The 26735-nt window shown below is 37.6% G+C and overlaps 1 protein-coding gene, 1 long non-coding RNA gene and 1 pseudogene across 4 annotated transcripts in view; 2 read left to right on the forward strand and 1 right to left on the reverse strand.

Moving 5' to 3' along the window:
- The first annotated feature begins 698 nt into the window (after positions 1-698).
- LOC109047487 lies at positions 699-16654 on the forward strand (annotated as a pseudogene).
- A 1072-nt stretch (positions 16655-17726) lies between these two features.
- LOC122137811 lies at positions 17727-18918 on the reverse strand. The gene is made up of 2 exons (XR_006155073.1): positions 18535-18918; positions 17727-18165 (listed from the first exon to the last, which is right to left on the reverse strand). It is a non-coding gene; the product is annotated as an uncharacterized LOC122137811 (long non-coding RNA).
- Positions 18919-20646: 1728 nt separating this feature from the next.
- LOC109049427 (vang-like protein 2) overlaps positions 20647-26735 on the forward strand; it is a 16203-nt gene continuing 10114 nt past the window's right edge. The window contains exons 1-3 of one of the 3 annotated variants that reach the window (XM_042726767.1): positions 20647-20855; positions 25261-25515; positions 26282-26405. In XM_042726767.1, coding sequence (XP_042582701.1) covers positions 25445-25515; positions 26282-26405 — 195 coding nt within the window. In that variant the 5' untranslated portion in view covers positions 20647-20855; positions 25261-25444. Of the gene's footprint in view, positions 20932-21002; positions 21280-25260; positions 25516-26281; positions 26406-26735 lie in introns of those variants that run through there. The other 2 variants (XM_042726769.1, XM_042726768.1) reach the window with 2 other exon arrangements.

Below are 26735 nucleotides of genomic sequence, written 5' to 3' on the forward strand. Positions count from 1 at the left end.
TCTAGCGAGAGTGTTATGAGGCGGGGGAGGCGCTCTCGCGCGGGGCACGTGTGTATTAATCAGGGACGGATGGGAGGGGATGCGATGCGCCGCGCGTGGCTTGGAGTTCACTGGAAGCGCGGTGATATGTGGGCTGCAGGAGGTGTTTGGAGGAGTGCGTCTACAGTAGTCTCGCTGTCACCACTGTGAACCTCTGCTGATTAATTAGCTTTGCACTTTATTTGTCTCCTGTCACTGTGGGTTGTGTCATATTCTCCAGCTTCAGGATTTGTGTGTGGAGTGCTTGACATCTCCGCAGTCTGTCAGTGTTTTAATCGACCCTGAAGTGGAAAGATGATTCAGTCCTCGGGATCTGTGCTCTGGCGGATGGGTCCTGCACGCGAGTCTTGTTATGACATTACTAAAATACTGAAGTATGTCTGATTTCGCTGGGTTTATGTGGATATCTGGAGCTTGTTTATTAAATGGGACGATGCTGGTAAGGAGGACCTCTGCGTTTTCCCAAAACGAACTTTGACCCCTCCCCTCAAGGAGTGGAGAGAGGAAATATAACTAACCCCACTAGCTTCTTTAATATTTTTAATTGTTTTGCTTTTCATTTATTATACAGTTAACAACAACAAAAAAGGCATCTAACTAATCTAATAGTTGCTCTATTCTTTTTCAATTCTATGTGCTAGTTGGTCAAACTAGTTAACATGGTGGTTAAGTTTATGCAGCTGGCCCCTGGTTGTTTCAGTAAGTTTTGTATAGTACTGTTTTCTTTACTCTTTACGTCTAAAAAGGGTAATGTTTTATGTATTTGAGGTCTGAGATGTGGGAACGGTGAAGAGAGAGAGAGAGAGAGAGAGCAGACATTTTTCATTTTAGGTCAGCGTTGCAGTCTAATCAGAAAATATTGTCTTGAACAGCACTTCATCTTTTATAACATGGGATTTTGACCAAATATATTCAATCTTGATTTTTTTGTAAAATGTTGCAACAAACTGTTATTTTAATTTGATTTAGTTAGTTAGTTAAAAATGACAGTTTTGGACATATAGGCTAAGAACCTTAAAGGGATACTCAGTGTCTCGTCGTGTCCTCTGTCAAACAATACAGGGTTTATTTCCATTCGTCCAGTGTGTCTTAGTTTCCTTGTTGCTATTTTTACGCTCTCTGTGCATCAGTTTCTGTTGCAGCTGAGAGAAGAAGTCGCTCTGCAGAAGATCATCCATCAGAAGTTTCACTTCATGTTTTCGTGTCCACGTGGTCTGTGTGTGTTTCAGTCTTTGTGTGTCTCAAGATCTTTATCTCTCTTTCCCATTCGCTGTGCGTCCACTTCCTGTTTGTGTCATGTGACTCCAGGGCAGCCATTAAGACACAAACACTCTTGTGCAGGTATGATGAATCAGAGTCAAACCCAACACAAGACATCTGTCAGTCATTAACCACAGGTTTCCGGTGCTAATTGTCGGGGTGATGTGTATTAAACGTGTATTTGAGCTGTCAGTCACACAAGCCTCTTCCACCATGTGCTTATTCAGGAGGAGAACTCACTGACACGTCTTTCACTTTCTCAGTCAGTTTTACAGTCCGTCTCAGGTTGAGTATTAGCTCTTTCTTTGCATTTCTCACTCTTTTTCTCCCTTCTGTCTCACTGTAATGCCTTCCTTCTCTCTTTCATGCTTCATTTTAGTCTTTTGCTGCTTGGTGAGTTTTCTGGTTTTATTTTTGTGTTACAATTAATGGCAGACCAGGCTGAAAGCTATAGATAATGCATGTTTGTTTGCTTTTTTTGTTGTTTACTATTTTATTTTTTTCAGTTATAGTAAATATTGTGTAACAATAACTTAAGAAAAATGTTTAAAATCTATTATTTTTGTAGCTGTTTGTCGCTAGATATCAGTATTTGATTTGCTCATTGAAAACACAGCCACTATTTTCTAATGCTAGCACTGTTGTAAAACTCAGGAGTATACCTAAGGTCCTTTTACTTTTTGTTCAGTCTTCAATCTCGTTAAATTCACAAACTTTCAGTTTTATTATGCATCATCCATCAATTATGTCGAATGCATCTTATTCCCTTGCTTTTTTCTAGTTCTCTGTCATTTTCTCTAGCTCCCTGGTCCCCTAGTTGTCCATTTCTTGTTGCATTGATTTTGATATGTCGTTGTTTTTGTCTGTCTTAGGTTGAGGAGACTGGGAGCGCAGGTCTTCTCCTGGCCAGCAGAGGGAGACGCTGTCTGATCTCCCCTCAGACAACACAGGTGATGCTCCTCAAGTGCATATCCAAATGACAACAAATAAAGGAAGTGATTTTGTTGAACATTCCCCTTTTTGTTTCATAGGGACAGGATTAGTCCAAAGATGTGTGGTTGTGCAAAGGGACAATCTGGGGTTTGGCTTCACCGTCTGTGGCGAGAGAATTAAACTAGTGCAGAATGTTCGGCCGGGTAACAAATACACCATTTTTTTTCTGTTTTTGAAAGAATTTAATGCTTTTATTCAGCAAGGATGCATTCAGATTTTTCTTCAAATAAATGCTGTTCTTTTGAACTTTCAATTCATCACAAAATAAAATGTATCACAGTTTCCACAAAAATATGAAGCAACTGTTTTCAACATTGATATTAATCAGAAATGTTTCTTGAGCAGCAAATCATCATATTAGAATGATTTCTGAAGATCATGTGACACTGAAGACTGGAGTAATGATGCTGAAAATACAACTTTGTGTCACAGAGAAAAAAAAAAAAAATCATTTTAAAGTATGTTCACATAGAAATTTATGGAAGCCCGTTTCCACCACTAAATTAAAAATAAAACAAGGTAATTGCAACTTTTTATCTCACAATTCTGACTTTTTTTTCTCAATTGCGAGTTATAATGTCAGAACTGCGAGATAAAAAGTCACAGTTACCTTGATTTATTTTGTATTCAGTGGCAGAAAAGGGCTTCCATAGAAACAGCTATTTTAAATTGTAATAATATTTCACTGTTTTTACTAAAGTTTTGATTAAATAAATGCAGCCTTGCTGAGCAAAAAAAGCACCATGCTTGTGAACGGTAATGTACTTCTGAACAGTAAAGGACTCACTTCTGTGTCCTCACAGGTGGAGCGGCGGTCAAGGCTGGAGTTCAGGAAGGAGACCGAATCATTAAGGTGTTCTCAGTCACAACACGTTTTCCATTGTAAAACAAAAGTGATACTAATTTAATTAACAACTAACCTCATATTTGTTTGCCTCTCAGGTCAGTGGTTCATTGGTGTGGTCCATGTCTCATCAGGAAGTGGTGAAGATGATCAAATGTGTGTTTAGTAGTTGTACGTCTAGTTTTTGTAGTTGTGGAGACTGTCAGTGCTGACGTGTGTCCTCTTCCTCTGAAAGCTGGGACGTATGTGACGTTGACTCTTCAGGGCCCGCCTCCATCTCGCCTCAGCCCATCCCCTCTGACCTTTTGCCCAATCACAGCACAGCACCGGGCGGTGAAGCCCCGCCTCCTCCACCAACTCCACCCACAGGAAGCAGCACCCCGACTCAGAGAATCACGGGACCCAAACCATTTCAGGTGTGCCTGGTCTTTAATCTGTTATTTACAGCTGTAGGGCCCTCAGTTGGCTCTATGGACTGTTATAAAATGTTGTCAGTATAAAAGATTGCGTGTCTCTGTGTGAATGACTGGCGCTACACAAACTCAAGCACGCATGAAGCTCGCAGTGTTTTCAGCGTCTGCCGTCTCAGTATATGAAGACATGAAAACACAATCTTCATCTCTAGAGCTGCTCTGAGAGTCACCTCACCAGCAGTTCTTCATTTCATTTGTTCAGACTGTCTTCAGATACACACTCAAACTTAAAGATCCTCTCCAGCCTGCCAAAATAAAAGTTTGGATTTACTTGAAGAAATTATGACAGAAATATATTACTATTATACAGTATAATGTGCTTCTCAAAGTAAAAATAATAATACTTTCACACAACAGTATCACACAATTTTTTTTATATAAATGTTACCACTCTGTTTTGTAGCACTGTTTACCAAAAATAAATTAAAGGATTGTTCAAATTTCATATGATTTTTATTAATTAAAATGCAGAATCCAGAAAATTGAAAACAGACAACACAGAATTTCAGAAATAAATAACACCTTCCAAAACGCACTGTTTCATGATTATTTCATGATTGTTTAACGATTATTGTTAAAATTTTAATATATGGTTAAATTGTTAAAGTTTAAAAATAATACATTGAAAATAAATTCTTGTTAATTATTAAAATTTAATTTAATTAATCTTTTAATATCGAATCCAAAATATGAAAACAATAAAATCCTTTTTAAAATTGTGAAAAAAAAAAAAAAAAATTAAATAAAACTTTGTGGAGAAAAAAAGTAATATAGGGTACTCTTATTGTTAAAATTTTAATAAATGGTTAAGTTGTTAATGTTTTATAAATTTAATTGATTATTAAATTTGAATAAACCCATTAAAATATAACTTTTGTAATTAAGTTTTATGAATTTAATGAATCTTTTCTTTCATTCTTTATTAAAAATGTAATTTATTAAAATTTAATAAAAAATAAAATAAAACGAGCAACACAGAATTAAAAAATAAATAAATAAAAAAACAGATTTCATAGGGCACAACTACTGTAAAATTTTTTATAAGTGGTTATATTGTTAAAGTTTCATGAGTTCAATTGATTATTAAGATTTAATAAAGCCATTACAATGAAATCCAGAATCAAATTGAATGGAAAAAAAAATACAAAAGATGCCCTGATTAATAAAGTAATTAATGGCTGTCCATCATCCGCAGGACCCCGAGGTGCAGAAACACGGCACAGAAATCCTGAGAAGGATGCTGGAGCAGGAGGAGGCAGAGCTACAGGTATCAGATCAGTGCTCCTCTGACATGAGTCGAGCTGTGTTTAAACCCATCATTAATGACTTGTGCTGCTCTCTCTGTGCAGAACCTTCTGGAGGAACAGTCTCGAAACCCCTCGCCTTCATTAGGGGAGCGAATAGAAAGTGCCAAACGAAGAGCCAGTCAAGTGCGAAGATCCAGCAGGATGTGGTGAGATTTGTGCTTAACATGTTCTTTAAAAACGTACTCGTGCTCAGGCCATCCAAGATGTAGATGAGTAGCATTGCATCACTTGCTCAGCTGTGGATCCTCTGCAGTGAATGGGTGCCGTCAGAATAAGAGTCCAATGGGGTGTAATGGTATATATTCGCACCAAAAATTTTCATTATGGGTCTTTCGGATTGGTACGCATGTGTACCGAACAAATTATTCAATTTTTCAGGAAATTCAGACAATAAATGCCTCTTTGATGCAGCATGACCAGTGTATGGTGTAACTAGTTACTGTAATTTAATTACTTTTCTCTTGAAAAAGTAAAGTAAGGGATTGCTCTTATTTTTTCTGTAATTTACAGTTACTACTTATGTAATTGAGCTCAATACTGTGTTTAGACTGTAGAAAATTTATATACAATACAAGAAAATGCAATAGTGGATTTGACATCAGAATGTAAATTCTAACCTCAAAATGCATGCTTTTTATGTAGCCTCCTCACTTTAAATACTTTGGTGGGTTAATAAGAATATTGGTAACACTTTAGGGTCCAATTCTCACTATTAACTAGTTGGTTATTAGCATAAATATTACTGGGGTATTAGCTGTTTATTATTACTTAAAAAGCACATATTGATCTCTTATTCTGCAAGACCTTATTCTAAATCCTTAATTCTACCCAATTCTTAAACTTAGCAACTACTTTACTAAGTATTAATAAGTATTAATAAGCAGTAATCAGCTAAATTATTATTATTAGCAACTACTTTACTAAGTATTAATAAGTATTAATAAGCAGTAATCAGGAGTATATTGAGTCATAGTCCCCCCCCAGTCCTAACTCATTATTTTGACTTTCAAGTCGCATTTCGCCAAATATCTTTTTAGACTATAGAGCCCTATAGATTATATTTCATTAGAATTTGTTAATTTACGTCTTTGCAAGTTATGTCTTAATCATTTAATGTATATTTAAATAAATCTTTTTCAAACAAGTTATGAGAGCCACTGTGTTAATGATTATATTTCAACAACAAATAGAAATTGTAGAATTTAGAAGAAAGATCAATTTATTTAGTAAAACATTAATTAAAAAAAAAAAAAAAAAAAAAAAAAGTATTTTTTTCCCCTCATGCTGCAAGATGCTTTTAACTTCAAACCGTTATTTCTTGCCAAAATACGTCCATAATAATGCTTCCATGATGGCAATAATTAGTTGGGATCTGGAGCCAAAAATAATAAAAAAAAAAGACCACCAACAAACTACTGTTGGGGTTTAAGGACTGGATTTATAGGTACAAATAGTTCCTTTCTGCTGCCTTTTTGAGCTTTTTTGGTGTAATATTCAGCGTCAGGATTAGCCTAATCAGGGTTTCTTAGTTGATTGGTCGATTAGTTGTTTCCTAAAACACACAGTTTTGCACATTTTCAATCCCTGCTCTGTTTCAGGACGGCACTCGATCAGAAGCTGTCGCTAACTATCTCACGGCTGGAGAAGGTCGGTATTCGTTAATAAAACCGTGTGTCGAAGACCAATCTTAACATGATTCATTAGCATTAATGGCATTGTGTTGTGATTTTCCTGTTTTCGCAGGTCGGTTATCGATGGACTCCAGTGAAGGAGACGCCGAGGTGAGTTTCATTCACTTTACAGCTTTTAGAAGCGACTCCCATCAAAATCATATGTGTGTGAATACATACAATATGTGTTTTAATACATACAATACTGTGTAGTTTAGTGCTGTTTGATTTTAGGACCTTTACTTTTTAGTCTAGGTCTGATTTCCGACTACTGTGTCCAGCATAGTATTAGGACCTTTGATACTTGATACCAATAGTAAGAGTTGGAAGTTTAGCACAGAAATTTTTTACTCGCCGATCTCTGACTGAGCGCTTCAGAGATTCTCTCTCCGTCAAGCGATCTGTGCTATTTTTCAGTTCATCTAAACTCTAGTGTGAAGCGCACGACCCGCTGTCGCTTTGTTTTTTTCTCACACGCAGAGAAATAGAGAGAATTGACGCACTACATGTAAACAATAGTCTTTGTTGTATTTTCCTGTCAAAATAACGGTGTTCCTTTGGAATTCTTCAGCTTTTAAGATCTGCTGGGTTTTCTGAAAGTGGGAGGGATTAACGTGCAAACGGCAATCTCATTGGCTGGTGCTCACCTAATATAGCAGATCAGTTCGAGCGAACACACACAACCTGATTAATATTCATGAATCCAGCAGTTCATTAAACCTTAGTGCGTTTTATATTGTTCTTAGTAGAATTCGTATTAGCCTGTTATTATTAGTATTATTGTTAGTTTTTTCCCCTTTTTTTTTTTTTTTACAGAAACACTGAATGACCAAAAAAAGCACCAGCACCAGTCCTAAGTTCAGTTAAAACGACTAATATGAATTCATATATTTCATAACACTTGACTGACTGATGTTAAGAGTTTACAGTACAGTACACTTCCTTATTTCAGATGCGATTAATCGTTTGACAGCACTAATATGTATATGTTATATGTTAATATAAATATCTCAGTGTGGCGAGTAAACTGAAACATTTACTACCCAATGGCGATTCAATTGCCAAGTTGTCCGTAGGGCATTGTTAAAAAATAAATACGACCTCATGTGAGAAATAAAAAAATAATAAAGTGAAAAATCAGTGCAACTTTTATTTAATCACTTTTAAAAATTGAGGAAAATACATAAAAAAAATGTTGATACGGATGAGCATGTTTATACTTGCTTAACTCTACTTTCAAAACTTTTTCATTGTTTATTTGTGTTTCAGAGGCATTACCGAAACTTGATTTTATTTGTATTATTTTTGTATTTTATTATTAATGGACATCGTGCTACAGAACTAAACCGAGCCTGGAATTTGTATTTTTTTATTTTTATTATAATATTATTCTGAATGAATGTAATTGATTTTATTTATTTATTATAACTTTTATTTTACAATTTATTAAGGCTTCTAAACTTGTGCTTCACGTGAATATTTACCCATTATGTCGTCAAAATCTGAGCAAAATAATCACCGAATAGACTGACAACAGCTTCATACATTGACTGTGTGCCTGTCACATGCTGAGCATCTTTAATAAATGATATTAAGCATGTAAATATGTCAGTAAGAAGGTTAACTGGTTGTTTATAGTGAAATCTAAATACTTGACTTCCTCAAATTAATGAGCAGCCCCGGGTGAAGCAGAAACTGTGTGAAATACGAGAGAAGCCAGGGCTGTTTTTCACTGCGATGGGAATGTTTAGCATCCTATGCGTCAAGCGTTTCTCCTCAGGCTTCTCCTCCTGACAGCCCCAGACATGCCTGTCTCCTCATTCTGTTTGTGTTTGAAGATGATACATCTATGAAAACTACACCAGTCAACGTGGTTATGACCCTCAAGCCTCAGACTTCAGCGTGTTTATGGGTGAAATGGCAGACATGAGCAGATTTAGGAAATTGTAAGCTAAATCTAAGGCTGTTTTGAGACACACATCACTCAGTGCTGACTGTGTGAAATCAGTTTTTATACCAGCTATGTTTCCATCAGCATATTTTTTATACAAATATTGGGACGTTGCATAATAATAATAATAATAATAATAATAATAAAAGCCAAGATGTGCATAAAATCTTAAAATGTGCATTAAAAATTATATTTTTTTATCCTGTCTCACTGGAGTGGTTTTTGGAAACGGTGCATTATTAGCAGATGTTTTTTGCATTATTAATTTTATTTTTTTTATTTATTAAATTCACCACTTTTTAATGCAATATTATTATTTTTTTTCAAACAAGTGAAATTCTCATCTTTGCTTTAACGTGCAGTATTTACATTTTTCCACGAGGTAAATTTATATATATATTATATATATATAATATATATATATATATATATATTGTAAGGTTAGGACAAGACAATAGCTGTCCTAACCTTACAATACTCTAAAGTTGAAGACAATATATTGCAAATAACAAGATTTTACAGATACTCTGTCTTGTCTTTTCCGTTTTGAGTGGAATTTGTGCTTTTGTTGTTAGATAGCATTGTTTTGTTGTTTATATCCTTATAATAAAGCGATAAAAGCGGTTAGCTTGTGTCTATAGTTTAGTAGTTTAGACAAGCTGCTTGCTGAGAGTTTTGATGTTGTTCTGCAGAGCTGTTCACCACGGAGGCGTGTCACCTGCGGACGCTGCGGGTCCTGGATCAGGTGTTTTATCAGAAGATGCAGAGTCCAGAAGAGCTGTCCTGCATCTTCCTGAACCTGCGGGAGGTCTACGAGCTACACGGTCAGGAGTCACGCTTTTCTACCTCTGCTCAATAGTGTGCTCTTTTGTAAGAATGCATAAATGCATTGTATAAGTACTGATGTTGTTTTTCTATCCCAGAGAGCCTATGTGAGGCCATGAAGAAGCGAAGGGAATCGCCGGTCGTTCAGGGCGTCGGAGACATCATGCTGGCCAGAGTGAGTGTCTCGCTCCTCTCGTCTTTCACTTTTTAAACTAGAATAGTATCATAATAAAAATGCTGGAAATGTCCTTACTCAGTTCATCTGAGATCAGGATGAGTTTGTTTCTTCATCAGGTTTGTAGAAATGTAGCATTGCATCACTGTCTCATCAATGGATGCTCTGCAGTGAATGGGTGCCGTCAGAATGAGAGTCCAAACAGCTGATAAAAACATCACAATAATCCACAGCACTCCAGTCCACCAGTTAACATCTGGAGAAGTGAAAAGCTGCATGTTTGCAAGAAACCACTCCATCATTACTCACTTTAACTTCAAACGGTTGATTCCAGCTAAAATACGAGTCCATAATCCATAATAACACTTCCTCCAGTGAAAAAGTCTTCTTGTCTGAATCAGTCTGACCCTCTGCTGCTGGACAACATCATCAAACACACAGAGAGTGAGTCAGCACACACACACACACGTCAGTACAATGAGACGCTGCATTCAGACGTGTGACCCTGGACCACAAAACCAGTCAAAAGGGTCAGTTTCTCAAAATTGAGATTTACATAAATAATATTTCCATTGATGTATGGTTGTTTGATAAGACAATATTTGGCTGAGATACAAATAATATATATATATCTTCATGTAAGGGTCAGTTTCTTGAAATTGAGATTTACATAATTTTTGGCTTAGATGAAAATTGTATATTTTTGTCTTAATGTAACATGATTTTTGGCATAAAAGAGATATGGATCATTTTGTTAAGAATGATTTTGTGCTCCAGGGCGATCTATTAAAACTCTAACCTGTTGCATTTTGTAAATTTTGCTGATTTAAATGGATATCTATTTGAAGTTTTAAATTTTTCATTTTGTGATTTTTGTGATTTTGATTAAATCTCCAAGCTGACGTTATATGATGTGATTATTTTTACATTATTACCAGTACCAAACATTAGGGGTCATTAAGATATGTAATATTTCTAAAGATTTCAATTTCATGTAAATGCTGTTCTTTTGAACTTTCTATTAAATCCTGAAAAATAAAATGTATCAGTTTCCACAAAAATGTGAAGCAGCACAACTGTTTTCATCATTCATAGCAATCAGAAATGTTTGTTGAGCAGTAAATCATCAAATTAGAATGATTTCTGAAGATCATGTGACACTGAAGACTGGAGTAATGATGCTGAAAATTCAGCTGCAGATCACAGAAATAAATTGTATTTGAGCATACATCCACGTAGAGAACAGTTCTGTTAAACTGTAATAATATTTGTGTGCAGCGGCATCTCCTGACCTGCAGCTGCTCCAGAGAGCTCAGGCCCGTTGCCGTGGGATACTGCAGGCTGTTAATGAGGTCGTCAGGGAGACGGAGCACCGGCATCGGCTCGGCCAATACCAGCGCAGGCTGGACCTGACGCCTCTGGAGCGGCTGGCCAATCCCGTCACAGCACAGTTCAAGGTGCGAGCCGTCCCGTGCGCCTCTCAGTATGGACGCTAGCATGGCTCTTCATGCTGTCTGCTTCCCTCTCTCACAAGGGGCCGCTCACCTGGAAAGTCAGCAAAGACAAAGCCATCGGTAAAGATGTGTAATGCAGAATCAAAATTAAACGAACTATTAATGACCATAGTAACCATAGTGTCTGCTAAAATACATCACTTAATATTGGTATTTTTGCTACAGTAAAATGTGCTAATGCACTAAAAATGTACAGTTTATATATTAAAGTATATTATTCAGGGCTTACGAAAGTAATAGGTTTCTTTATTGATTTGCTTACTCTCTATTATTTACATAAAAGTAAAAATAATATTTGTCAGGGTTAGTTATTTTTTGTTTCTTCTGTCCTTTGCATAACACATGCCTGATTATTATATTCTTATATAAAATATATTATATTATATTAAAATATCTTAACATCTTAAAACTTTTTTCAGCTGTTAGATGCACACCAGCACCAATGATTCTTCAGTATCACTGGGATACTAATACATTTTAAATTTGGATTTTGATTTATATAAAATAATAATGATAGATAGATAGATTCACATACAGATAGATATATAGATTTTTTCATTTTTATTAATAAAATCTGTTTTAGATTGAGTTATTTTAATACATGACGTTAAACTAAATTAATGCAAATGATAAAGGTTGCCTTGAAAGGACTGAAATCAAATATGTTTAAGTTGTTTGGTATTATATTTTATTTCAGTAAATGTTTATGTATTTATGGTTTAGGGTGGTGTTTTCCTCTGGTTTGAGTTGACTGTCATCAGCAGGTGGATGAGCTGTGAGTCTGTGTGAATGTGTCAGAGGTGCTGATGCTTCTTCAGAGGGGTGCAGACGAGAGGCTCGTCCTGTGCTGTCCGTCACGCTCGCTGGGCGCAGCTCCAGACCTCAAGACCCCTTCTGCCCAATCCTGTGCCTCGACTCCGCCCTCGTCCGCCCCGTCGCCACCGGTGAGGCTCGCCATGCATCTCTACACACCTGTCCTTTATTTGCCAGGAATTATCCCACTGAGATATAAATCTCTTCTAACAGGGAGTCCTGGCCAGAATGGCAGCACACATGAACAGATTACACACACACACAAGAAAAATAATAAAGTACAAAATATTATCCAACATCATTTAAGTGAGTGAGTGAGTGAGTGAGAAGACTTTATTAATCCCGAAAGGGAAACTGGTTTGCCACCAACTTAAAAACATACAGCCAACAAGCACACCACACAGCTAACACACATAAATAAATAATTCAACATTTAAAAACTATAAAAAACATGATTAAGAGACCAATAAGACATGATTATAACAAGATACAGTTACACAATTCAGAAATGCAAGGCAAAGAACAGACAGTTCAACAATTTGACAATCAACAGTGTTCATTAAAATATCTAACCGCTGCAGGAACAAAAGTCCTTCTCAATAACTGACATTATTGAAGGGAAATGCATCACTGATTCATAAAGAGCGTGAGATCTTCCTGTGTCTGTTAGATGTGTCGGAGTCGTCCGTGTCTCTGGAGCGGGACTCTAGTGAAGATGACTGCGCTCTCCGGCCGGACACCACACCGAGTGACGGATCAGACGCGCCCCGGCGCCAGAATCAAGCCGCTGTCGCAGAAGCTGCTCTTCAGGACGGTGAGCCTCTGCTTGTGTTCGCTTGCCAAAGCATTCACACACCAAACAACCAGTTACTGTTAACTCAGATGAAACGAAATAATAAAAGGCCTTTTTGCATCCTGAAAAAAATCATAAACTAAAACATTTAAAAATTAAGTTGAAAAAAAACGTAAAGAACTTAAACTTATTTTAAGCGAGTTACCCTGGCAACATTTCTCATTTTCTTTTAGGTTGAAGTAATAAAACTACTAGAACTGAAAAAAAAAATATTATATAATATATATATATATATATATATATATATATATATAGATATATGATTTTTAAATATAAAGATCTATCTATCTATGCAAAGCTAATAAAAAATCAAAGTAACACAATAAAAAAAAATAAAAAAAATTAAATTAATACTGAAAAAAAAATCATAGTTATTTCAAAACATAAATAAATAGCATGTAAGTAATACTAGAATATGTCTGGAATAACACTGAAGAAGTGACCTCAAATTGTAAAAGAGAATGTCTATCCAACCACGATGAAAGACTAGCTTCAAGACACACCGCACAGTTCTGCTCTTAAATATCTTGTTTGCTGTACTAAGTGACTCCAGAAGTTTTGATTGTTCTTGTTTTCTCAGTGGAAACCCTCCATCAGCTGATCTTCAGAGACCTGGAGGATGGGTGGAGTCAAGATTCAGAGGACACGCCCACCAACGAGACGGCCAATGAAAGGAGTCCCATCACAGATGAGCTACCTGACCCCGCCCCCAGTGAGAGTCCCGGTCAGTGGGGGGAGGAGCCTGTAGAAGCCCCGCCCCTGGAGGTGCTGCACTCACCTGTCCAGGTGGTGAGGAAAGGTAAACACTCTGATCAGCAGCTTCATGATCATAGTTCTGGAGCAAAATATAGTGATTAGAGTCACGCTAATCATCTGGGGTTTCTATTTAAATTAATTTCAGCTTTATTTTGATTGATGAAAATGATTTCACTGTTCTTAAGGGCTTTGTACACAGAGTCTGAAATTTTTGCACGTTAAAAAAAAATAAAAAATAACACCTCACGTTGTGTCAGTCATGTTTACACACTGCCTCCCAAAATTTCGTCCATCATAAAACAATTCAGATCAGGTTCGATTTTCTGTTTTTGCATCCGTCTGAAGCATTTTGATGGGAAAGGATGATGAATGAAAAAAAATAAAAATAAAAAATGGGGAAAAAAACGCATATGAAAATTTCAGACTTGGTGTGCAGGGACCTTAAGTTTGAGTGTATTTTGAGAGAACTGAAGTGTTTGTGTCTCTTTCCCCTCCGTCTCTGTCTGCCTCTCTGCATGTGCTCAGAGCTCACTGTGATGAAGCTTATGTGATTTAACACACTACTCTCTCTCTCTCTCTCTTCTCTCTCTCTCTCTCTCTCTCCTCTCTCACACACTCACACACACACACACACAAACACACACACTCACACTCTCTCACTCACTCACACACACACACACACACACATGTACTGCTGCTGTGGTTTCTTGTATTTGTCTGTTTCTAACAACAACGCACCTCTCTCTCTCACACACACGCGCACACACACACTTTTGCGCGCTCTCTCTCTCTCTCACACACGCACACACACACTTTGCGCTCTCTCTCTCTCTCTCACACACACACTTGTGCTCTCTCTCTCTCTCTCTCACACACACACACTTGCTCTCTCTCTCTCTCTCTCTCTCTCTCACACTCACACACACTCACACACACTCTCTCGCCGTCTTTCACACACAGTTTTGGGTGCGGGCTGTTCTGTTCCTGATGACATCACTGATGATGTCACCGCCGGCCAGTCCTCTCGGGATGGAGGTGGGGCTAATCTATATATCGTACAATACTCTTGGCAGATTGCATTCTGGGTCGGTTCCCTGCGAACAGTTGTGGCTGGTCTCACACTTCATGGCTCCACTGAACGTGGAGAAATGTTATATAAAACTACCGTCAGCTGTGATTTTTATGAGTTGTTTATAAAGAATCTAATTTTAGTTTGTTTTTAATAAATGTCATTGTTTTGTTAGTTTTTACTGGTATTTAATGTTTTTTATACATTATATGTAGTATGTAATATATTAATTGTATTTAAATGTTATATTTAATATATTATGAAAAAACTCATGAGATGCTGCATCAGAACATTATTTTTTTTTCTGTATTAGTTTGCTAAGTAATTGACATTGCTGCAGCTTTCGTTTATCATTTTATATTTTTTTAATTTTATTTCATGATCTATATTCATTTGTTTTATATTTGCATTTTAATCATTTAGTTTCCTATTTGTCTGTTTTTCAATTTTTTCTTGGTTTAATAATTCTATTTTTGCCTTTATTATTTTCATAATCAGTCTTAGTTTTAGAACTTAAACATAAATTATTTTACTTGCTGAGTCAACATTTCTAATTTTTTGTTTACTTTAAGTTTTCATCTAATATTTAGATCTTATATATTTTTTTTTGTTTGTTTGTTAGTTTTTATATTTGTTTTATTTAAAAAAAAATTCTTAGTTTAATATTCCTCTTTAGTTTTTATTCATTTTTATTTCAGTTTTAGTACTTAAACATACTTAAACATAAAATTTATTTAAGTTAATTGGCCAGGCAACATTTATAATTCTCATTTACTTTGTTTTCAGATAATATGTATACTTAATTTTATACTTTTTTTTATCATTGTAATTTTTATTTTTATTTTTTTTTATTTCAGTTTTATTTCTATTACATTTTTTTATATGTTTGTATTTTTACTGTGCTGCTTCCAGGAAACATGTTTTATCTGGTGATGCCCAAAGATCAGTGGAGCGCTCTCACAGGTATGTTGTGATCTGTTTTTCTGTTGTAACACTGTCAATGGTGGTGTTGATGTAATCTAGTTCAGAGGAGGTATAGATATCGATGTCCGTGTGAGAGCCACAGGCAGCCTGAGAAGCAAACATACTCCAGTCCGTGTGTTGAGACCTGTCCTGAAGTAAAGAGTCTGCTCCAGTTGGCCACACTTTGATGGTCCTCACTCATCTTAATGCGTATCTTCTGATCTGATGTTGTAGGACATTGAAGCTGATTACTACAAACTCCTAAAGAAATTAAGAAAACCTCTTCCTGTGGATAAAATGTCAAGCGATCTGGTCTACAAGCCTCCCACAGCGGTTCCGAATGCCGTCACTGGACCGCGGAGCCGGAGATGGTGAGGAAACCCTCTCAAAGTCTTACGTTTAACACACTTTAGCATGTTTAAATCCATTTGACAGAGCAGAAAAATTGTACGAAGTTTGCAGATCCCATGTTGTGTGTAATATTTCTGTGTTGTTCACTCAGGTAAAGAGGGTGTCTCAACAGAACCAGCTCAGCCAGAAATCCAGTCCACTGGTTTCTGACGGTTTACACTGGACCTGATAGAGGACTTTCATCTCACACACACAGACTCGTGCAAACACACTTTATGATGTAGCCCCTTCCCAGCATGCCTTGCGCCTGGAACCTAATATGTCTTGTGTGTGTGTGTCAATCAGAAATTCGTGACTTGGGACGACGACCCTGCGGCCAGCGCTGAGAAAGGAGGAAAAAGAAAGTAGTTGCGCATTCGAAAGTGAATTGCGAAGAACGTCACTGCGAAGCGGTGCACAAAGAACAGGAAGTGAAAAACGCAAGTGGAAGTGAACTAGCACGGCTGAAGACATTACTCTGTCCCGCGAAGGAAACCCAGCACTTTACCTGCTGTTCGTCTGTTTCTCGTCAGGAAACTCGCGAATACAAACGGGCGACGTTTCGGCTGCGCATATCGTGAGCCGCGTCCGTTTACAGATGGACAGCGTCAACAATTTCAGGTTCTTTTGCGCAGGGACCCCTGTGGAAATAAACATGGCGGGGGGCGAATAAGGATGTCTCATGAATATCATTGTTCGTCCGTTAATATCGTAGCTTGTATTTCATTGTGTAACACTGTGCAAAAAAAAAAAAAAATATGGTAAAACTAAAAAAAAGGTGCAGGTTTTATTTTGAAGATTTGCGCTCAGTTATCAAATGAACATTTGTTTGGTTTCTACTCACAGTTTAACACTATCGCACAGTTCGCAACTGGACCTCTTTATATTTCGTACAGGAACAAAAAAGGGGCGTGTCTATGAATTCTGACATCATGTCATGTGGCCTGCAAGCTGGCACATTTGTATTACGAGTAAATACTGTGAACTTTTGTCGCTCGCCGTGTGCGGAAGTTCTTTCATAGCTCAACGGGAGCTTGAAACACAAATAAAGGGATCGGGAACTCTAATGAAATAAAAACCACGCAACTTTCCGTTTGAAACACAAGCGTCTTTAGTGTTTAACCTCTTAACCTGCGCCCCTATTTTTGAGCATTTTCTGAAAAAACGACATACCCAAATAAAAAATGTCTGTAGCCTCTTGAACCCTATGGTCTAAATTATATAAATCTGGTATTGTCTGAAAACTAGACACTTAAACCTTTATTACTCTTGAGTCATAATAACTCAAAACTAGTATAGCAATAGAGTAAAACAAGGTAAAACTTACATGAAAGGTGACTCATGATATATTTGAATGAAATTCACTAAGGGAAAAAATGATAGTGACTTATTTGCCAAAAGGCCTTAAAATGCCATAATCATTAACCTGAATGTCTGAACATTATTTTGATTCAAATTTGAAGGTGATACTCCCAAAAATGTAGTTTTCTGTAAGCTTTTAATTTTTTAAAAAAGTCTAGGCGTCCTTTCAAAAAAAGCCATTTGGAGACTCCAAATGTACACCTGGTAACCAAATGACCAAATGAGGCAAAACTGCATAATACATATATGTATATCAGTTCAGAACTGCTCTGCCAACCATAACACACAAGAAAAAAACTATTCCTGACTCATTTGGTCATTTTTGGGCAAAAATTTTGGCATTTTTGAAAGGACGCCTTAACTTTTCCTGAAATAAAAGCTGAAATAAAACATTTTTTTTTTTTTTTAGGTAAAAACTTGCAGAAAGTACATCTTTATGGTATTTTATTTAAAGAAAAGCTTTGGAAAAGTCATTTAGATCTTTTATTTCAAGAAAAGTCTAGGAATACTTTCAAAAAGGCTATTTAGAGACTCCATATGACACTGCATACTACATACACTACATATGTATAATCAACTCAGAACTCTACCCATGAAACCACAAACAAACACAAAACTATTTCAGAACAACATTTAAACATTTTAACTAAACTATTTATTTTGAACAATTCTAATAATGAAAACAGATTTGATCAGTGATCATTTTAGAGTGAATGAACACAAAACATGCAAAATACAATTTATTTATTTTACATTTTGTAATTGTACTTTTTTTTCTCTGCTAATTATTATGAATATCAAGTTACTGAAAAACTAAAAGCAACTATTTACAGTATTTACAGTGTAGGAAGACACTCAAGGCAGTCACTAAAAAGGTTTGTTCTTTGACCAACTGCACACCAAAGTCACTGAAACACAGGAAAGGGAGAAAGAGTGTGTAAACAAAACAAATCAAACTTGCAAAACTGTGTTTACATGTTGTATACACACACATAAATATACATACTCAATGCTCGTACACATAAACATACATACACACACACACACACACACACACACACACACACACACACAATACTCATGCATACGCACAAACACAAACATACTCAATATACATACACACGCACAAAAAATGCATAAATAAATCATGTAGCCCCCTCATATTTTTCCCTCTCCGTTGTCATTTTTTATAATCTAACACAGCTAACATGAATCAAAAGCTGCAAACACAATGATACACATATATAAACATTCAAGAGAACAGCGTTGAAACTCACGTGCTAATGCTATCCCTGGCTGCATGCATCTCTCCGGGTCTTTCTGCTGCTCTTCGCCGCTGCTTCTCATCACGGCCTCCAAAAACACGATCAAACACCACCAAAAACTCTTCTAAAGTCGACGTTCTTTGCTGGAGAGATTCAGATGCAAGCTGTGGAGAAAATCCGCTCGCTGATAGATACCCGTGTAGCGCTGCTGCGCCGCTTTGAGTGCGCCACGGGTGTAAAGACGAGAGCGCACGGACACACAGCAACTTTTGCGCTCGCTGAATCTTCAAACTGATTACGAAACGGTGCAAACTGTGAATCACTGTAAACGTCCTTGTGATTGGCTAACACTTCCATCCATCAAAACATTGCTGGCTAGGCATTGGCTAGCTTACAACAGCCAAAAACTGAGGTGCGGTGATTGGCACCTCGCTAAAACCAGTCAGTGACTCCTGGCCTGTTTCTGGGTTATAACATCGCCTGTGATTGAAGGAGAGAGACGAGGGAGGGCTCATTTTGCTCGGAATAGACCATTCTATAGGAAACAAAAGCTGGAATACGAATTAGAATCGATATTTCTTTGAAAATGGACGCTATCGACAACTATAACTCGAATCGCTCATGTAAACAAAGGAGGATCTTTCCTCTTTAGCCCCCTATTTTTTCGTTGTTTTGGATTAAAAAGTGGGATGCATCTTGAAGAGTAGACCCTTACCTTGAAATGTGTGCTGGTGTTTCTTGGAATAGTCCGAGCAGACCAGAACTATAGGCGATGAAACGTAAGTACTGCCGTGCACTTTGTACATGTTTAAATGACCGGTCCTTCAGCATTTATGTTAACCCTTTCCTCTCTGGTGTATTGATTTAAAAAACAACCTCAGAACATGGATATTGAGTGTTTTAGCTTTCAAATGATATATAGTTTATGATAGTTAATTAAATATTTTTCTAAAACAACGGTTATAAAATTCACAGCCGCGCCTAGACGCGCCCTCACCTAACCTGCACAAGGAGGATTACCTCACCTCCTTTTAAGTGTGTTTTGTTTCTTATTTTGTATTTTAATAATTGTTTTTTGCGAGTTTTTGTGTGACTGCAGAGCGTATTTAACGCAGATGAATTTGGCGGCGGTGGCTTGTATGTATAGCCTCTGTTTACTCAGGTGGAGAAATGTAGAGGGGATTTCTCTCGTTGGCTTTAACTCCTTCTCATGCGTTTTCTTCTCGTCTTTGGTTTCTTGCCTCATTCCTCCATCTTCAATGTGAACTACTGTATGTTAATGTTTGTTTTTATTTTTATGGGCATTCACTCGTGTAATATAGTTGATGACGGCCTGTTTTATATGTTCATTTTCTGTAAAGCTCTAGTCATTTCTTTAATTTTATTTTTTTTGTAGCTATGACAAACGAAGAGATGTGTAAATTATTTTCTCTCCCTCTTTTTAAAAATGGCAAGATTGTTAGATGCACAGAAGGAAAATAAAAACTCGTGTTTGAAAAATACGAGTGAAATTGTTTTGTGAAATTAAAAATATGTTAAAAAAAAAAAACTGGCAGTGTGTATTTGGTCGTGAATTTTAAGATTCGAAACCTGTCCAGACCAATTTTCTTCTCATATTCCATTAACTGTATCTCTGATGCTGAATGAAAAACTGCTTTGGAATTGGATCTGGCCTTTGAAAACACAATGAAGCATGAAAATTGATATCTGTTAATATTGTGGTTTTATATATATATATATATATATATATATATATATATATATATATATATCTATATCTATATCTATATATCTATATCTGTGTGTGTGTACTTAAATTTTACTTAAAGTATTCATTATATAAACGTAAACAAATACACAAGTACCAAAAAAAGGACTGATCTCAAAAATAACAAATGCATACATATAACCCATACACTGTTCTATACATCAAATAATCCAACAGATCTAAATAAATATAGGTGATGAAGTACAAGTGAGACAGATAAATAATCCAAAAACGAGGTCATTTCTACAATATTTTTTTTTCTAGTAATCTCAGTAAGTTAATATGTTTCTCATGACTCGTGTGTGTGTGTGAGAGAGAGAGAGAGAGAGAGAGAGAGAGAGAGAGAGCGCGAGGGGGAGGCGGAGCAGGAACGTGGGGGAGGTCGGGTTTATTCTGGGCGTGTATCAGCTCAGGTTTGAATGGAGACGGAAATATGTGAGTTTATGTGAAGAAAATAGAAAAAAGAGAAACACGGACGCGAAGTAAAGCCCGCGGGGAAGAGAACGCTTCACATTCACTGATCCAGAGCCATTAAACTACAAGAAGAGGAGTTCACCTGCAAACTGTGAGTTCACGAGGAACAGAGGGATTTGTTTCTTTCTGTCGCGTGGATTATTGTTCTGGGAAAGAGATACAAAGAGGCGAGTGAAAGTGTATCATTCGCGGGATGCAGAGAGAATCATTATACTTCCGATTTAAATCATTTGTCATTAATATCTCACTGGGATGGGTTTCTGCTAGGACTGTTATATTCTGTCTGGTGTTGCAGGGTTTAAAGTAAAACATCTGGTCGTGAATCTGTCGTGGACTCTGCATTGAAATGCACGAGAAAGGAGCCTCAAGGATCCGCTTTCATTGTTTTCTGTAAACTATGCTTTTGTGGGAGCGGGTTTGTTTCACAGCTTCTTCAGGACTCTTCTTTGTGTTCAGAGATCCTGAAATTCAGCCGTTTGGGAGAAAAGACACGGCCGATTACAGCCCGAGACGTTGTAGGTGTTGAATATTTTTTGAAACCACGATTAATAGTTTAAATTAAGAAGAAAAAAAGGTGTATTTTTTTTTTTTTTTTAGAGGGGGGTGTCTCAGTTCAGTGATATTTAGTTTAGTGATTCTTTTAGTGAATCGATTCGCTTCAGTTAGCGCTTCGTCGGAGTCACCGTTCGAATACCCTCCTAGAAGTCTTGCGTTTGACTTTGTTCGTTTTATTTCTTTTCTTTTTCTTTTTTTTTTTTACTTATGTTTAACTGTTTTAACTGTGTTATTTTGACACGCGTTTATGTTTATGATCCCACCATAACACATGCCTCGCTGTCGAGCGATTCACGAATGTCGAGCGAATCGGTTCGTCTGAATGATCACATTGAATCGGTTCAATAGAACGATTCGTTGTCCAGTCGGGCATCGCTGATGATAATTATTCATTAGATGCTGTTACACTTAGTGATGGTTATTAGTCAATGCCCGTAATGTACAAAGTCAAGCTATATAACATTCACACCATCAATACATCTAACTTTTGAGAAATATTTAGTTTGTTTTTAATCGAAAATAAACTGCATACATTTCCATCTGAGCTGAGTGATGTTCACTTTTTGAGAGCATAGTTGTTAAACAAACTCGTGTTTTTCATTGCACGCACGTTTTAAAAGTGATTTGTTTGTTCATTCTTTGTATTTCGCTCTCTAAAGCGTAGCGAGATCTCGATAAGTGCTTGCGCTAGTTAATATTTTGTGTTTTTTGTTGTAAAATTTTTATTTTTTAATTTACGTGCAGAGCGTAGACAAAAATCGACATGTTTGTTTCTTGGTTTTGCTCAGTTACGTTGTATTTAGGTTACTGTGTCACGTCGAGTGTGGTCGCATGAAGAGCCCGAAAGCCTCGGACTCTCGTAGGCGCTGACGGCGGGGCTGTAGTGCGTGTCACGCGGCGTGATTGACGCCGCCAGTCCGAGGCTTTGAGGCCCGCGCGGTGCGATGAGCTCAGATGTCTCCTGTGCCGTCTCCTAGGAGACTGTAACCCGAGCACGGCATTGAAACACTCAATGGACGCTCTTTTATAAACAATTACACATTCACAATATATTTTCCATTCTTCATAAACGAAAGTACAGTTTGGGTGATCTTTGTGCTTCATTTGGTGCCTAGCTGTAACGTGGCTTATTGTGACACCTGAACGTGTGTCTGTTCAGCAGTGTTGTTGTTGTTTAAATAGGTCAGCTGAGAGCAGGAATAATGGGTAACTGTATACTCAGGCCTCATGCACACCTGGGACCGGTGTCTCGGTTCATAAATCACACCTCACCCACCGAACACCCGCTGCTGCTCGTCACAGTAAAACCACAGCCCCGTGCATCTGTTCAGAGCCGGTGTTGAAGGATCTAGATCTGGAGCATCCTCTGTGTTATGGGTTCTGTTAGTTGTTGGTCATGCACTGATTCATATTTAGGTTTCAGGTTGTTTTGCTCCTCACACCTGTATCTGAAGCGTTTACGAGCGTCCCCACGGAAACAGCTGGCTCCCAGGTGTCTGCTTAAAGGTGCAGACACATTAGCCAAATACTGCTGGCAAAACGGTTTATTGTCTGTCATCAGTGTATGAAGCACAGATCACCCAGAAGTCTCTTCTGTTGGTGCATGGGGCGAATGCACATGACCGATCACGTGGGTTCCTGTTGAAATGACTGCAAAAATGCAAAGAACAACATTAAATGATCGACCTTGAGTCTAAAACTATGCGATCTAATGATTCGAGTTCTGCTTTATGATTTAATGAATGATTCGTTGGGCGAAACAAGAGCGAATATGTTGCACTGAGTCAAAATTGCGTTGTGGAGAGAAAAAAAAAAAACACAGTTAAGTCGGATTTTGCGAAACATCTACAAATGTTGTTTTAGTTCCCCTCACTCCACAAAACCCTTTAAATTTAACTTATTATAGAACAAAAATGAAAAATAGAACTTAAACATAAAATATAGTGTCATAACTTTCAAGCAGTGTTTATTATAAACGCCAAGTCTATTTAAAGTTTCTAGCATGTGGAAACTGCTCTATACTAATAAACTTGAAGTTACAACAGTTGCACTGAACAAAAATCGAAATGCATGAAGATAATTCACTAATGATTTCTGTTAGCAATGCAAGACCTGATGTGTTGTGTGTGCTTTATGTGCTTGATGCTGAGTCGCTTTGGAAAATAAGTTATAGCATGATTAAAAAAAGTTACTTGTATTCTGTAAAATCTGTTGGAGTAGACAGAATGAAAGTACTGTGTCTCAGTTTCCAGCACTGCTTGGGTCACAGTGTGAGCTCTTCGACGGGCGTTCCTCCTCAGACTGATGGGGGACACATGTTCAGAATCCGTCCTGGACAGATGGTGTCTTATCAGCTCTGTAAACAACTCCTGACGGCCCACACACACACACACACACACACGAGAAACGCGTCTGTCTGTGTCCGTCTCACATGAGTCCTGTTAGCAGACAGAAATGTGAGTGTTAAGAGCTAAAATAGACGGCAGAGTGCTGGCTCTTATTTAGATAATCAGATTGAGCCGTTACTCAAGAAACAAAACAACTCGGCTCGTCCGTGCAAGAAAACAGAGCAGAAATAGACTGGTTTGAGTTTTGTGTTCATATATGGTGGATGTGTAAAGGTCAGGCGGCGACCCCTCACACATTCATTCCCATAGTAACAGCCAAGCTCGGTTTCCTTGGAGATGACAGGCGACGGCTGGGGAATGTGTGTGTGTGTGTGTGTGTGTGTGTGTGTGTGTGTGTGTGTGTGTGTGTGTGTGTGTGTGTGTGTGTGTGTGGTTTTATATGGAGATGCTGAAGTCCTTGTGCAGGACGCTCGGCTGAGATTAGTTTCTAAAGTTTGTTTTGATGATCTTAAAGTGTTACAGAAACGCTTTAGTTCCTGTTTATCCCAACAGCAGTCCAAGATATTTCAAAACGATCAGGAGTGTGTGTGTGTGTGTGTGTGTGTGTGTGTGTGTGTGTGTGTGAGATGTTCAAACACATTCTCATTCATTCACGTGAGCAGAACGAATTTCTGTGGAAAATCGGCGTTGCCTGAATTGTTGTGATTTAATTGAAAGAGACAATTTACGTGAGAACGGTTTAAATACAATTTCTGAGCCCGTGTTTCACAAGTGAAGCTCAGTGTTTTTACACAGAGGTCAAGTGCTGGGTTTCTGGTTTGAATATGTACTGTATGTAGATTAGGGCTGCGTTGTGTTGAAGAAAAACGCCATGTGCAATAACTTATCAACCCTGATGATGTGTTGGGGTGAGTTTGACCTGCACTTGATCAAGTTGCATGAAATACTGGTTAAACTGTTGGTTTCTGCTTGAAATTTGGTGAATATTTTTCAGTTAGGGTGATGAATGTGCATGTAAACTTAGATGTGTTTTCTTAGAAAGGCTGTATAAAAATCGGTGTTATGTTGACCCACATTGGTTTGCATGCAATTTGCCAAAAATAAGTGCTTTAAAAAACACTAAAAATCAGGTGAAGCAAACAGAAAACCCTCCGTGTGGCTTGGCAAACGGTAAAATATTAAAAATACATGAGGACGTAAGACACGGAGTTTCCTCAAAACTGAGACGTGTGTTCTTAGCTGACCAAGAAAGGTTTGCGAGAAGTGAGAAATTATTTTTATCCTTGCAAGGATTTGAGAAAAAGATTACAAAAGGTCAGAGGAAGTACGGATAGCAGTGAATACTAGTTTTTGTTACTTAACTGAAGTGTTAAGATTATTATTATTATTATCGCAAGCTGCTGCCATATGCATATTGCAATTTTGTACATTTGTGATATTTTGATCATTTCTGTTATATTGTATAGCCCTAATGTTAATATTGAATTAAACGGGGCGTTTCAGGTTTAAAATGATGAACTGTGTGTGATTTTCAAGCACTCAGAGATGTGATGCTAACATCCAGAAACTCATCGAGTGTTTGTTTCCTCACAGGTCCGTCCTCTCCTCTCCGTCAGCCTCCAAGATAGATTCTCTCAGGAGTAAGGTGGAACTGCTGAAGCTGCCCTTGACTCTGTCGTCCAAATCCATCTCGGAGCGCAAGACTCGGCTGGGCGGAGCCACAGAGCGCTCCAGGGGCGGAGCTGGGGCCCACAAACCCCGCCCACCGGCCCCAGACATGGACAACGAGTCGCAGTACTCGGGCTACTCCTACAAGTCTTCACATTCACGCAGCTCTCGCAAACACAGGTACACACAGATCACATTCAGTGTATTCAGTCCTGCTTCTGGAGAGAGCCCTCGTCAAACACACCTGTCTGTGATTACCAAGAGCTCCTGAAGATCTTATTCAGCTGCTTCAGCTGTTTGATCAGAGTCGAGCTGAACTTTAGATTTTTTTTAATGGTTTTGAAAGAAGTCTCGTCTGCTCACCAAGGCTGCACTTTTTTTTTTTTAACCAAAAATACAGTAAAACAGTGAAATTTATTAAAATTTAAAATAAGTTTTCTATGTAAATAGCCAAATGTAATTGATTCCTGTGATCAAATCTGTATTTTCAGTGTCACATGATCTTCAGAAATCATTCTAATATGATGATCAAGAAACATTTCTGATTATTATCAATGTTGAAAACAGTTGTGCTGCCAAACATTTTTGTAGAAACCATGAAACATTTTATTTTTCAGGATCCATAGATGAATAGACAGTTCTAAAGAACATCATTTACTTGAAATATATATATATATATTTATATTTATATATATTTATTTATATTTATATATATATATATTTATTTATATTTATATATATTTTTTTTAACTTATATAAGCATATATAACTTAAATATATCTTTACTGTCATGTTTGATCAATTTAATGGATTCTGGCTTTAGAAAAAAATCTTTCTTTCAAACTTCTAAGAAAAAGATGACAGAGTTTAGTGGTGTTTGAATGTGTCTGTGTTTTTGTGTTCTGCTCTGTGGTTATGTAGCTCCTGGTTTGTCCGTGTGTTTCAGGGACAGGAGAGACCGGCATCGCTCGAAGAGCAGAGACAGCAGCAGCAGAGGAGACAAGTCTGTGACCATCCAGGCTCCCGGAGAGCCGCTGCTGGACGCCGAGAGCACACGCGGAGATGACCGGGTCAGTGATACAGTCTTTCAAATTGAAGGTTTTTATCTAATGTTTACATTTATTTCAGCTTTTAACATTTTTTAATGTTAACTGTGGGAAGTCGTGGCCTAATGGTTAGAGAGTCGGACTCCCAATCGAAGGGTTGTGAGTTCGAGTCTCGGGCCGGCAGGAATTGTGGGTGGGGGGAGTGCATGTACAGTTCTCTCTCCACCTTCAATACCACGACTGAGGTGCACTTGAGCAAGGCATCGAACCCCCAACGGCTCCCCGGGGCACTGCAGCATAAATGGCTGCCCACTGCTCCAGGTGTGTGTTCACGGTGTGTGTGTGTGTTCACTG

Source organism: Cyprinus carpio, chromosome B7, assembly GCF_018340385.1.
Source record: "Cyprinus carpio isolate SPL01 chromosome B7, ASM1834038v1, whole genome shotgun sequence".
NCBI lineage: Eukaryota > Metazoa > Chordata > Actinopteri > Cypriniformes > Cyprinidae > Cyprinus > Cyprinus carpio.